The sequence below is a fragment of the Erpetoichthys calabaricus genome, chromosome 9, assembly GCF_900747795.2.
Source record: "Erpetoichthys calabaricus chromosome 9, fErpCal1.3, whole genome shotgun sequence".
NCBI classification, from domain to species: domain Eukaryota; kingdom Metazoa; phylum Chordata; class Cladistia; order Polypteriformes; family Polypteridae; genus Erpetoichthys; species Erpetoichthys calabaricus.
This window is the reverse complement of record NC_041402.2, coordinates 68,478,030-68,490,668: the sequence shown is the minus strand read 5'-3', so window position 1 is coordinate 68,490,668 and position 12,639 is coordinate 68,478,030. Positions and strand designations below refer to the sequence as shown.

Sequence of the window (12,639 nt, the reverse complement as noted above, 5' to 3'; positions counted from 1 at the left end):
CCGAATAGACTTTTCCAGGGAGGCTGAGGAGTGTGATCCCTCTGTAGTTGGAACACACCCTCCGGTCCCCCTTCTTAAAGAGGGGGACCACCAGCCCGGTCTGCCATTCCAGAGGCACTGTCCCTGATGTCCATGCGATGTTGCAGAGACGTGTCAACCAAGACAGCCCTACAACATCCAGAGCCTTGAGGAACTCCGGGCCTATCTCATCCACCCCCGGGGCCCTGCCACCAAGGAGTTTTTTGACCACCAAAGGTCCCAGAGATGGGGGAGCCCACCTCCGAGTCCCCAGGCTCTGCTTCCTCATTGGAAGGCATGTTAGTGGGATTGAGGAGATCTTCGAAGTACTCCCCCCCCACCGACCCACAACATCCCGAGTCGAGGTCAGCAGTGCACCATCCCCACCATATACAGTGTTGACACTGCACTGCTTCCCCCTCCTGAGACGCCGGACGGTGGACCAGAATCTCCTCGAAGCCATCCGAAAGTCGTTCTCCATGGCCTCCACAAACTTCTCCCATGCCCGAGTTTTTGCCTCAGCAACCACCAAAGCCGCATTCCGCTTGGCCTGCCGGTACCTATTAGCTGCCTCCAGAGTCCCACAGGACAAAAGGGACTGGTAGGACTCGTTCTTCAGCTTGAAGACATCCCTCATCGCTGGTGTCCACCAGCGGGTTCGGGGATTGCCGCCATGACAGGCACCGACCACCTTACGGCCACAGCTCCGGTCAGCTGCCTCAACAATAGAGGCACGGAACATGGCCCATTCGGACTCAATATCCCCCCCCCTCCCTCGGGATGTGGTCGAAGTTCTGCCGGAGGTGGGAGTTGAAGCTACTTCTGACAGGGGGCTCTGCCAGACGTTCCCAGCAGATCCTCAACACGTTTGGGCCTACCAGGCCTGACCAGCATCCTCCCTCACCATCGAAGCCAACTCACCACCAGTTGCTGATCAGTTGACAGCTCCACCCCTCTCTTCACCCGAGTGTCCAAGACATGTGGCCGCAGGTCCGACGACACGACCACAAAGTCGATCATCGAATTGAGGCCTAGGGTGTCCTGGTGCCAAGTGCACATATGAACACCCCTATGCTTGAACATGGTGTTTGTTATGGACAATCCGTGATGAGCACAGAAGTCCAATAACAAAACACCACTCAGGTTCAGATGGGGGGGGCCATTCCTCCCAATCACACCCTTCCAGTTCTCACTGTCATTGCCCATGTGACCATTGAAGTCTCCCAGCAGTAAGAGGGAGTCCCCAGAAGGTATGCCCTCTAGCACCCCCTCCAGGGACTCCAAAAAGGGTGGGTACTTCGAACTGCTGTTCGATGCATACGCACAAACAACAGTTAGGACTTGTCCCCCCACCCGAAGGTGGAGGGAGGCTACCCTCTCATCCACCGGGGTAAACCCCAATGTACAGGCTCCAAGTCGAGATGCAATAAGTATGCCCACAGCCGCTTGGAGCCTCTCACTGGGGGCAACTCCAGAGTGGTAGAGAGTCCAGCCCCTCTCAAGGAGATTGGTTCCAGAGTCCAAGCTGTGCGTCGAGGTGAGCCCGACTATATCTAACCGGAACCTCTCAACCTCGCACACAAGCTCAGGCTCCTTCCCCTTCAGAGAGGTGACATTCCACGTCCCAAGAGCCAGCTTCTGTAGCCGAGGATCGGAGCGCCAAGGTCCCCACCTTTGGCCACCACCCAACTCACACTGCACCCGACCTCCTTGGCCCCTCCCATAGGTGGTGAGCCCTTGGGAAGGGGGATCCACGTTGCCTCTTCAGGCTGTGCCCGGCCAAGCCCGGCCACCAAATGCTCGCCATCGAGCCCCACCTCCAGGTTGTCACTATAGTGCTTTCTTTAACTTTTTTTCTAATATGAACTGTTACCATTTTTTTTGTGTCTGCTGTTTCTATAGGAGGGTGACAATCAGTTAAATTCCAATGGATGTTTTACAAATGTTGACGAGCGATAAGCAAAAGGTATCGCTGAAAACCACCCAAAACAAAAACAGTAAAAAAAAAAACAGTACGAGCAAATTTCGAAGAAAGAAATTTTTTTTTACAATGTTTCTGTTTGCCGATCGTTATGCACAACTGAGCTGCGACCACAGAAATAACATCTCTGTGGATGATTCATTCAGGCATTTTAAGGTCTTTTGGGCACTTCGTTGTAATGAAAGTATCTGCTGAATGTACAGTACTTCGTAGTAACAAGATTTCTATAGACTCGTGTCATATGGGGAAACTGTCGGGACCATAAAAATACTTTGTTGTAAAGATATTCGTCGTAATGGAATTTTACTTGTGTGTGTGTGTGTGTATATATATATATATATATATATATATATATATATATATATATATATACTTTTTTTTTTTCTATAGGTTTAATCCATATACAGTACGAACCCTAAGAGAGTGGCACAGTCCTGTGACACACTTTTGAGTCCCATCAGTACTTCTTGACCTTCAATGATGATACCAGTGTCATCAAGGCCATCAGCCTGTTCTGTACCTTCTTGCTCAAGGATAATCTGAATCCTGTCATAATCAGAAATAGTAAAATAATAAAACACTTCGCTCATATATTATTTTGCAGCAGTATATTTAAAAAGACATTCAGTGTTTACCTTAAAAGCTTGGAAATACAAGCTAAACATGCTATGCATTATTAAAACAAGTAAATCAAGCAAGCAACATTTCCTTCGTGAACATGTCTAAGGTAATATGTCAGAGCTTCATTTAGTGATTTGTAATACACACAGTGTCATAGTCATACAAGTGGGGAAAAAGGGTATATGAATATTATAGAACTTCTTTTGGGCAACATGTACATCTGAACCCCAACAATGCTTTCATGTTCATTTCAAAATGCAGTTCCAGTATCAGTACATATTTTGAAATAACTGATTAAGTTGTCTGATTAAAAGTACATAATCCATTTAAATACATTTCTGAGATGTTTGCTGTTCTATTTGACCAGGGTGAGAAACACCAACGTCCAAAACAGTAGCATTTAGATTGTTTAATTTGTTACACAGTATTTCTACTGTTTAACTTGCTGATACTGTGTTTAACTTAAATTAAATTTAGGACCAAATTTTGAAATATACTTGAAATAAAGGCACAGTGGTAGCACTGTTGCATTGCAGTAAGGGGACTGGGGTTCTTGTCCATTTGAGTTTCTCCTGGGTACACCGTTTTTTTCTCTTACAGTCCAATTACATTTAGGTAAGGTGAACTGATGTTGTTAACTGATTAGAAAGATAAAGATGTTCAAATATGGCTCCTATTTGTCTATGTGTAAGCACTTTAAAGCATGGTAGAATAACAAATACACCTGTATTAAGGCTGTCCATTTTTATTTTTAGTTTTCAGTAGACCCTGGCTGACAACTTCTTGTCTTCATAGTTAAAATATCTTTTAAGTAATTTTTTCACTTATGACTTTGAGATCGTCTCTCTTTTTGTTTTTTCAGGCAATTCAGTTGAGTTTTTCTAGAGATTACTTTGTTGCTGCAAGGGGTATGAATGTAAGCAATTAACTTGTATTTTTTTTTTTTTTTTTTTGGAATTGTGCTGGCAGATGCTGCCAAAATGCTTGAAAAACATTTTTGAGAAACCATATGGGTTTACTATGCATGCACAGTTGCACACAGTATTTAACTATAAGCACACAAATATCATTAAAAAACATCATGGTTCAAATTACTAAAAATGTGACTACATTTTTAAATCACAACTTAAATGAGTGCAATCTTGCACTGTTGAGGGTTAAACACCCATTTTAAAAACAACAGTAATGCCTAAAAAATTACCCCTGATGGTCTGCCACAGTCTGCTAAAAAGTCTTTTTTTTTTTTTTTTTTTGTGCCACAAACCACCCCTTAACCCAGACCATTTTCATAATTTTTAACTGGACAACATCAATGAGGTACAGTAGGACTAAATATACATGTTGTTTGAGGCTGACCCAAGTATTTCAAGACACAAGCAAACTAATCCACGGCTTTTTGCAAGAATTAAAAAAAAAATAATAAAAATAAGGGTGGACAGAGAGTGAGAAAGGAAATTCATGAGGAAATGCGCATCTATTCCATCTTCATGTGGCGGTGTACAATTGACATAAGGCTGTTCAGATGTGCATGCAAAATAGAATTAAAGTTTATTAAATTAATTTTAACAAATTTAGTTATACTGTCTAAACAAAGTTTATTCTTTAAAAATAGAAGTTAATGCAAACATAAAATTCTATGTAGGAATGCAAAATTCACTTTATTAATTAAGTTCATTTTAAATGAGTATCTTTTACTTTAGGAAAGAAACACTTTTTACAGTGGCATGATGCTTCTAGTAGCATTTAAGTATATCATGAGTAGTATTACAATACAATAAGCTTGTGTTTTGCCAGTTGCAAACAAGTCTGTAGATTCAGTAGTGCATTTATGAAACAAATGTTGTGTTTTGACATATTGGTCCAATAATGAGACTTACTAAATTAATTGTGTATGCAAAACACTTAGCCCACGGTGCCAGTACATTTTCACATACAATGATAAGTGTTGTGTGGTCAATACTGGTCCTGTCGATGACGCTGCCTAAAGTCTAAAATCCTTTGGACGCTGTCTGTGTGGAGTTTTCAGGGTATGTTCTTTTGAGTGTTTAGTCAGATTTACTTAGGGTTTTAATTGTAAAGACATGAAAATAAGTTTGACTGGTGACACTTAATTGTTCCTTGGTGAAAGTGGGTGGGTCTACTGGCATCCTGTTCAGGGTTACTTTAGTATAGGCTTCTGCATCTCTGTACAGGAAGAAATTTGTTCAGAAGCTGTATTGGTGAATATATACTGTAAATTAAAAACTTCCAGATATTAAACAGATGGCATACAGGTGCTGGTCATAAAATTAGAATATCATGACAAAGTTGATTTATTTCAGTAATTCCATTCAAAAAGTGAAACTTGTATATTAGATTCATTCATTACACACAGACTGATGTATTTCAAATGTTTATTTCTTTTAATGTTGATGATTATAACTGACAACTAATGAAAGTCCCAAATTCAGTATCTTGGAAAATTAGAATATTGTGAAAAGGTTCAATATTGAAGACACCTGGTGCCACACTCTAATCAGCTAATTAACTCAAAACACCTGCAAAAGCCTTTAAATGGTCTCTCAGTCTAGTTCTGTAGGCTACACAATCATGGGGAAGACTGCTGACTTGACAGTTGTCCAGAAGACGACCATTGACACCTTGCACAAGGAGGGCAAGACACAAAAGGTCATTCCTAAAGAGGCTGGCTGCTCACAGAGCTCTGTGTCCAAGCACATTAATAGAGAGGCGAAGGGAAGGACAAGATGTGGTACAAAAAAGTGTACAAGCAATAGGGATAACCACACCCTGGAGAGGATTGTGAAACAAAACCCATTCAAAAATGTGGGGGAAATTCGCAAAGAGTGGACTGCAGCTGGAGTCAGTGCTTCAAGAACCACCACGCACAGACGTATGCAAGGCATGGGTTTCAGCTGTTGCATTCCTTGTGTCAAGCCACTCTTGAACAAGAGACAGCGTCAGAAGCGTCTCGCCTGGGCTAAAGACAAAAAGGACTGGACTGCTGCTGAGTGGTCCAAAGTCATGTTCTCTGATGAAAGTAAATTTTGCATTTCCTTTGGAAATCAAGGTCCCAGAGTCTGGAGGAAGAGAGGAGAGGCACATAATCCACGTTGTGTGAGGTCCAGTGTAAAGTTTCCACAGTCAGTGATGGTTTGGGGTGCCATGTCATCTGCTGGTGTTGGTCCATTATGTTTTCTGAGGTCCATGGTCAACGCAGCCGTCTACCAGGAAGTTTTAGAGCACTTCATGCTTCCTACTGCTGACGAACTTTATGGAGATGCAGATTTCATTTTCCAACAGGACCTGGCACCTGCACACAGTGCCAAAGCTACCAGTACCTGGTTTATGGACCATGGTATCCCTGTTCTTGATTGGCCAGCAAACTCACCTGACCTTAACCCCATAGAAAATCTATGGGGTATTGTGAAGAGGAAGATGCAATACGCCAGACCCAACAATTCAGAAGAGCTGAAGGCCACTATCAGAGCAACATGGGCTCTCATAACACCTGAGCAGTGCCACAGACTGATCGACTCCATGCCACGCCGCATTGCTGCAGTAATCCAGGCCAAAGGAGCCCCAACTAAATATTGAGTGCTGTACATGCTCATACTTTTCATGTTCATACCTTTCAGTTGGCCAACATTTCTAAAAATCCTTTTTTTGCATTGGTCTTAATTGATATTCTAATTTTCCGAGATACTGAATTTGGGACTTTCATTAGTTGTCAGTTATAATCATCAACATTAAAAGAAATAAACATTTGAAATACATCAGTCTGTGTGTAATGAATGAATCTAATATACAAGTTTCACTTTTTGAATGGAATTACTGAAATAAATCAACTTTGTCATGATATTCTAATTTTATGACCAGCACCTGTATATAAAAAAGATGATCGTTTATATTAAAAGCATTGAAAACTATGCAAAAATGAATTCCTCAGAACTATCCAATCATTAAATCATCTTCTACTCATGCTAAAGGAAAACTGTGCATTTAGAGATCAATGTAATTCTGCGGTCTTTTGGACAGACACATTATTGGCTCATTTTATTAAAATGTCTAGCATATCATATGACATGAACAAGGTTGTTTGGGAATGATTACTAATCTATTTGTAGTACTAAGCCATAAAACAGGTAATTACAGATACACATGCTCAGTCATGCCCGTCTGTCTATACAAAAAGTATTGTGAAATAACAGTTCTTTTGCAAAATAATGCCGTAATTTATAAAATAACCTAATCCTCTTTTTAATTTTCTTTTTAATGGTGGTATTAAGCTTTCATAATAAACCACAGACACTTCAAGCTGTAGTGCATTTGAATAGAAGAATTTGACTACATACATGTAAAATACCAAAAGTTGCTAAACATACATGGTAGTATGGAACATTTTAATTGCAAAAAAATATGCAAAGTTTACAATACGCTTTTTAGAACAGAATGTTTTTTCTCACAACCTCATTACTTTGTTTGTGCAGCAATCCTTAAATCCACATCCACAAGGCACTCTCAATATATTTTTCCAAATCTGTTACCACTACGGGTGTCTGGCATTTCTTTTAACCACACCTACAGGAATCTTGAGGATAATCCTTCATGGACAAAACTCTCAATCACACTTGTGCAAAATTTAACTCATCATTTTCCATATGAGAGTATTGTCTAGAAATGCACTATATTGAGCTGCTAAATTTATTGTCCTGAAAAAGACACTGCTTAGGAGAAAAGAAATAATGATCAAATTGTGATGCTAAAATGTATTCAGTTTTCAAAAAGACAGAGAAAAGTGATTTTCATATTCACAGAAACAGCATAATTAGCAAACTGGTCAGAGTTTCAATGAATTTTAGACCATGTAGCATACTGGAATTTAGAATGAAAGATCAAACAGAGTGCTATACACAGATGTATCAAAAGCTTTGGTAATTGAAACAAACTCTGGTAAAATTTAGTAAGTCGGTGGAATATACAGTAAGTCGTTGGAATTTGCTGCCTGTTTTAGTACAGAACATTTTGTGGCTTTTTATCCCCGTTAATAATGGTAAAGGGTAGAAAGTGGCACAGTGTTTATTGTTCATGATTCACAGTTTCTAAAGTTTATATTTAAATTCCAGCCCAGTTACTGTTGTGGCGATTACATATTCTCCGTATGTGTTTCTCCTGGAATTCTCTTTTGTTTTCCATACATTTCACAAAGTTGCTGGTATCTGTAAATTAATCTGGCCATAGTTATTTGTGTGAGTGCCTGTTGATGGACATACACTAAACTCCGAGTTGAGTTGCTAACAATTCTACACATCCTTGTGCTTTAAGAAACATCAGTTAAAAGGTTTGGGAATCTGTATATTGTATTATTATTCCTGTTAAATGAAAGTTTTGAGGACTGATTTAAGCTTTAGAAGGTAATGGCAGTAAATAACTGAAAAAAATTGTTGTGGTGGGTGGGTGGTTTTTTTTTGGTTGTATTGTGCCATTTTTATTTAATAAAGCAGCAGAGCCATTATTTCCATCGGCGTAACTGCAGAAGATTATCTGTTTGTCCCAACTGAATTCCTCTTTACCATGTTTTGGGATGTACTACAAAGCCAAGCTTAGTTTTTTTTTTTCTTCTTCTTCTTCTAGGGAGCAAATTTGTTTGATAAGGTGTTTTAATAAACATTGCTCATTTATGACTGGCAGTTGTTTTTGCTTCTGGTTTGGTGTGCCTTAAGAAATGGTTGGCTGGGGGAGAGAGCTTGGTGTGACATGGAAGAATTGTTTAATTGTGAATGAGTGTGTGGAAATGAGTTTGTAAACTTCATTCATAAAAGAAACCCAGGAGAGGAGGGGAGGTGGAAAGGTCAGCAGCATTTTTATTAAGTCTGCTACAAGGAGCTGCTAAATGATCGTGGGAAGAAGTTGTCGAAGCAAAGGAGGTTCAGTTACCAGGGAAGGGGATCTGTAACTCTTGAGTATTGCAACTGCTGTTAAACATAGGCATCTGAAGGAATTTTAATGGCATTTCTGTAAATGCTAAACTGTTGTCATGTTGTAAAGATATGAGATTGTTCTAGTTACTGTTTTTTGTGCACAATTAGTGTTACTCAGTTCAATTTTATTTATTTGATTTTATTCTCTGTCTGTGTATATGTGTATATATGTATATGTATTATTTGTATATAATATATACACAATACTTTGCAAAATTATATACACCCTTCAAAAGATTTCACATTTTGCTGGATTATAAACTGACACTTAACATTATATATGATATTCCTGCCTATTTCTATTACTGACTGGCATGCTTACTCAAGAAGAAATTTAAAAAAAAGACAATTGTCAAGAGATATTATTATAAAAATGTTAAGCTGCAGCTTGAATAAGTATTCAGTCACTGCACATTAATATTTGATTGTGCCATCTTTGGCTTCAGCAACAGCTTCAGATTTCTTGGGTAATGTGTGACACAGTGATAAAATAGTTAGAAGTGACTATTGCTCATTCCTTTTGGCATATCTGCTTCAGTTTTTTCAGAGTTCTCGATTAGCACTTGTATACCAATATTTTAATATCCTGCCACAGATTCTTGATAGGTTTGAGGTCAGGACTGTCAGTGGGCCACTAAACAGCATACATATTTTTTTTACACTTTATTAATCCAAAATTGCTCTGGTTCAGTACTTCAGATTACTGTACTGCTGTAATTTGAATATTTTAAATGTCTTTTGTATTTTAAATTATTTTGAATATTTTAAGCGAATCAAGCTAAACCAAAATTTACTAGTTCTAATCTCTCTACAGTAACAACTTGTCTGCTTTGTTTATGAATAGCTCTGGTATATTGCAGTGACATTTTATTTTGTCAAACTAGGGGGCTTCGCTCGCCAACCCCTGTGTTTGGTTAATCGGATATACAATTAATAATTTTTTTTTCTTTGGAATTGTTTCAATTTTATTATTTGCACTTTTACTTTAAAGCTTTGTTAAAAAAAATATTTTTTGGAGACGCATCACAACGTATAACTGCCCATGAGTGAATATTGTTTCTGTTTCTGTAATCCTAGTTTTTCTAATGTTTGTCCCTGTGATGTATTGATTGTCATAGCAAAAGCTTTTCTCGCGGTAAACTGTAAACATTTTAATACGAATGGCATATCACGATCTCCTTTGGTGTGTAATGTTACTTGCGGAATATATACATTACCTTTCTTTTTGCCTGTTAAAATTTGCATCGCTTCTCCGTGATCATCAATATACACCCAACCGAATTGTGTATTCTTTGAAATTTAACTTGTCGTTGCTTAAACTGTTCCAGGACCACAGATTCTCATAGCGTAAATTCACGTGTTGTGCATTGAATGATGCGAATGCGAAAAGACTTTTTTGTCTACTCTTTGCCTTTTATTTCTGACCTCGATTTGTCCTGCTATTTTTTCAATTACACCTGGTTCTGATGATTAATCACCTTTTGTTTGCGGTAATGCGATCTTTTCTATCTTTTCTTTGATACAGTAGCGACTGACATGATAAAGTGTCACAAAAGTTTTACTTGAACAATCGCCGACTTCCTAACCCCAAACACAACTTTCTAGCACCCTCTCCCCCTTACTGCATCAATCAATACCCTGCTATCAGTCTTCCGTGCTGTACTCTGTCCTCCCTCAATCGGACCTAACAGTCACTTAAAGCCAAAAAGCCCTCAACCTGGCTGGGACGCTACAATACTTTCGAATTTTACTGCTTTCATATTCTGTACCTTTCTCTGCATTTGTATCGCACCATCGTTTGTTTGAACCTTTCAAATTCCACTGCTTTCATAATCTGTTATCTGCCTTTTTTTCTCTCCAACGCCTTTGGGTTTCTATTCTCCGTATTGTCCTTATACACTTTATATGTGCTGAGAGCACATGATCTGTGTGTACTATGTGCTTTTATGCGACTGAGTTTTTTTTGATGGGTGTGCTCATATATGATATCTTTTGTAAGTAGAGTGCGTCTTGCAAGAATCTCATGTTCTTTTTCCCCGCGAGACGGCCCTGGGACAATCTCTTGGCACCAAGCCTCATGTTTACGGTCCCCGCGAGACGCACCGTGGCATGTCTCTTTTGTCTCGCGGGTCTTTTAAATGTCTTCCGAGAAGATCACGTATCGTAGCCTTGCTTTTGCTTTCCAGGATTTTTTTATTATAATAGATCTTTTGTAAAGGTAGGAAAATGGTGAACATGTTTAAAAATTCGAAGGGAGCCTCTGTGAATTTCATTACATTTAAAACTGTTACAAATTGTAAAATATTTCTATCAAATTGTCTACTGTGATTTTGCTATACTGCATTGACGTATTCCATTAAGGCCTCTACCGGCCTTCAGATTCTCCATGGCCAACTCTTTTTTCTCTTAAGGTCTAATACTCTGAAGACACCCAGATATGACATCAAGTATGTTCCTTTTTGATGTAACAATACTGTATCATTCTTAGGTGATTCTAAAAGACCTGGAGCTCTTGGCTGAAATTGCATCTTCGCCAGCTGGTCAGACAGAAGCTTCGGAATCCTCAGAAACCACAGACACCAAATCTGAACTACAGGTTCCTGGCTCAGCTAAGGCAGTTAAACCAGGTACTAAATGGTCTATATTGACAAAGGAATGAGGGTGCTGTATATATAAAATGTAAAGTTGGCTAACTCACTCACTCATGAACAAAAGATACTGTAGTATATCTTTACCTCTATGGAGGAAGCAGATAAAGAGCTAAGAAAACTGATCCCGACACTTTTTTAAAAATTCGATTGTGAGTCGCATCCTGCCATGGCATGGCAAAGAAGATCTTACCGGCTGTTTGATCCACCTGCAGTGATACTGGTACTGTAATTGAACATACTTTTCCCTTCTTGGTCACTTTTTTGTTTATGCTTTAATTACAATTACTGCATATGCGTATATGTTTGTATGTGGAAAAATCTTTTTTTTTTTTTATTTAAAATGGAGACTATTTAACATCATCCCCTTGGTTTATTGTATTGGTGCTTACTGTGATTATCCAGGGCTTCTTTTTAACACGATTCCCTGGGTTTACTATCTCAAGATTGTTTAAGATCACATTTTATGCTTATAGTATTTGGACTATATTGTCAATAGATATCTCAATTTTAATCCTCATATGCCGCTGTTGGGGGTTTGTTTTTTTTTTTTTTTTTTTTGGACGTGCTCTGCCTCTAGGTATGTCAGAGGACTGGGATGTTGTGAAGAGCGGTTCAGCCTCACGGGGGGACTAGGTGAGGAGAGAAAGAGAGCAAGCTATCTCTAATCTATCCTTTTAATTCTCTCACCTAACAGGTCTAAACGCAAAAGTAGTATTTTTACAGGAGACCTACTTATTAAGGAAGGATCTGTTTCGGCTGCACAGAGACTGGACTGGAAAAATATTTCATTCCAGCTTTACAAATAAAGCTAGATATGTGGGAATTCTTATACATAGAACAATCTCATTTGCAATATCAGATGTAATACCTGATCCTGAAGGGATATATGTGATTGTCATGGGTAATTTATTTAACTGTAAACTGATTTTGATAAATATCTATGCACCCAATGTGGATGATAGGGAATTCATGCAAAATGTATTTGCATCTATTCCCAGTGTGAATACTCATAAAATTATAATGGCTGGGGACATTAATTGTGTTTTAAATCCAGACCTAGATAGGTCCCCTGCCACAGGGGCAATGACATCTGACACTGCAAAGACAATTACACAGTTTGTAACTGATCACAACTTATCAGACCCCTGGAGATTTCTAAACCCAAACTCAAGAGCATATTCCTTCTACTCACCAGTGCATCGTTGCTACTCAAGAATTGATTATTTCTTTGTAGATAACAATTTCTTGCCTATGATTAAATCTTGTTATTGTTATCTCCGACCACGCCCCTTTGATCTTGGATCTAAAATTATTATACCCCACATACTCATCTCGCAGATGGCGTCTTAACCCACCTTTATTAGCAGACGATGACTGTACAGAATTTATA

General features: G+C 39.0%; 1 protein-coding gene across 1 annotated transcript in view; it reads left to right on the top strand.

The window, feature by feature from the left end:
* The window catches only part of vac14 (vac14 homolog (S. cerevisiae)), a 201,993-nt gene that overhangs the window by 107,930 nt on the left and 81,424 nt on the right, over nt 1-12,639 (top strand). Inside the window, exon 13 of the mRNA XM_028809690.2 lies at nt 11,087-11,225. Within this exon, the coding sequence (XP_028665523.2) occupies nt 11,087-11,225 (139 nt within the window). The remainder of the gene's footprint in view (nt 1-11,086; nt 11,226-12,639) is intronic.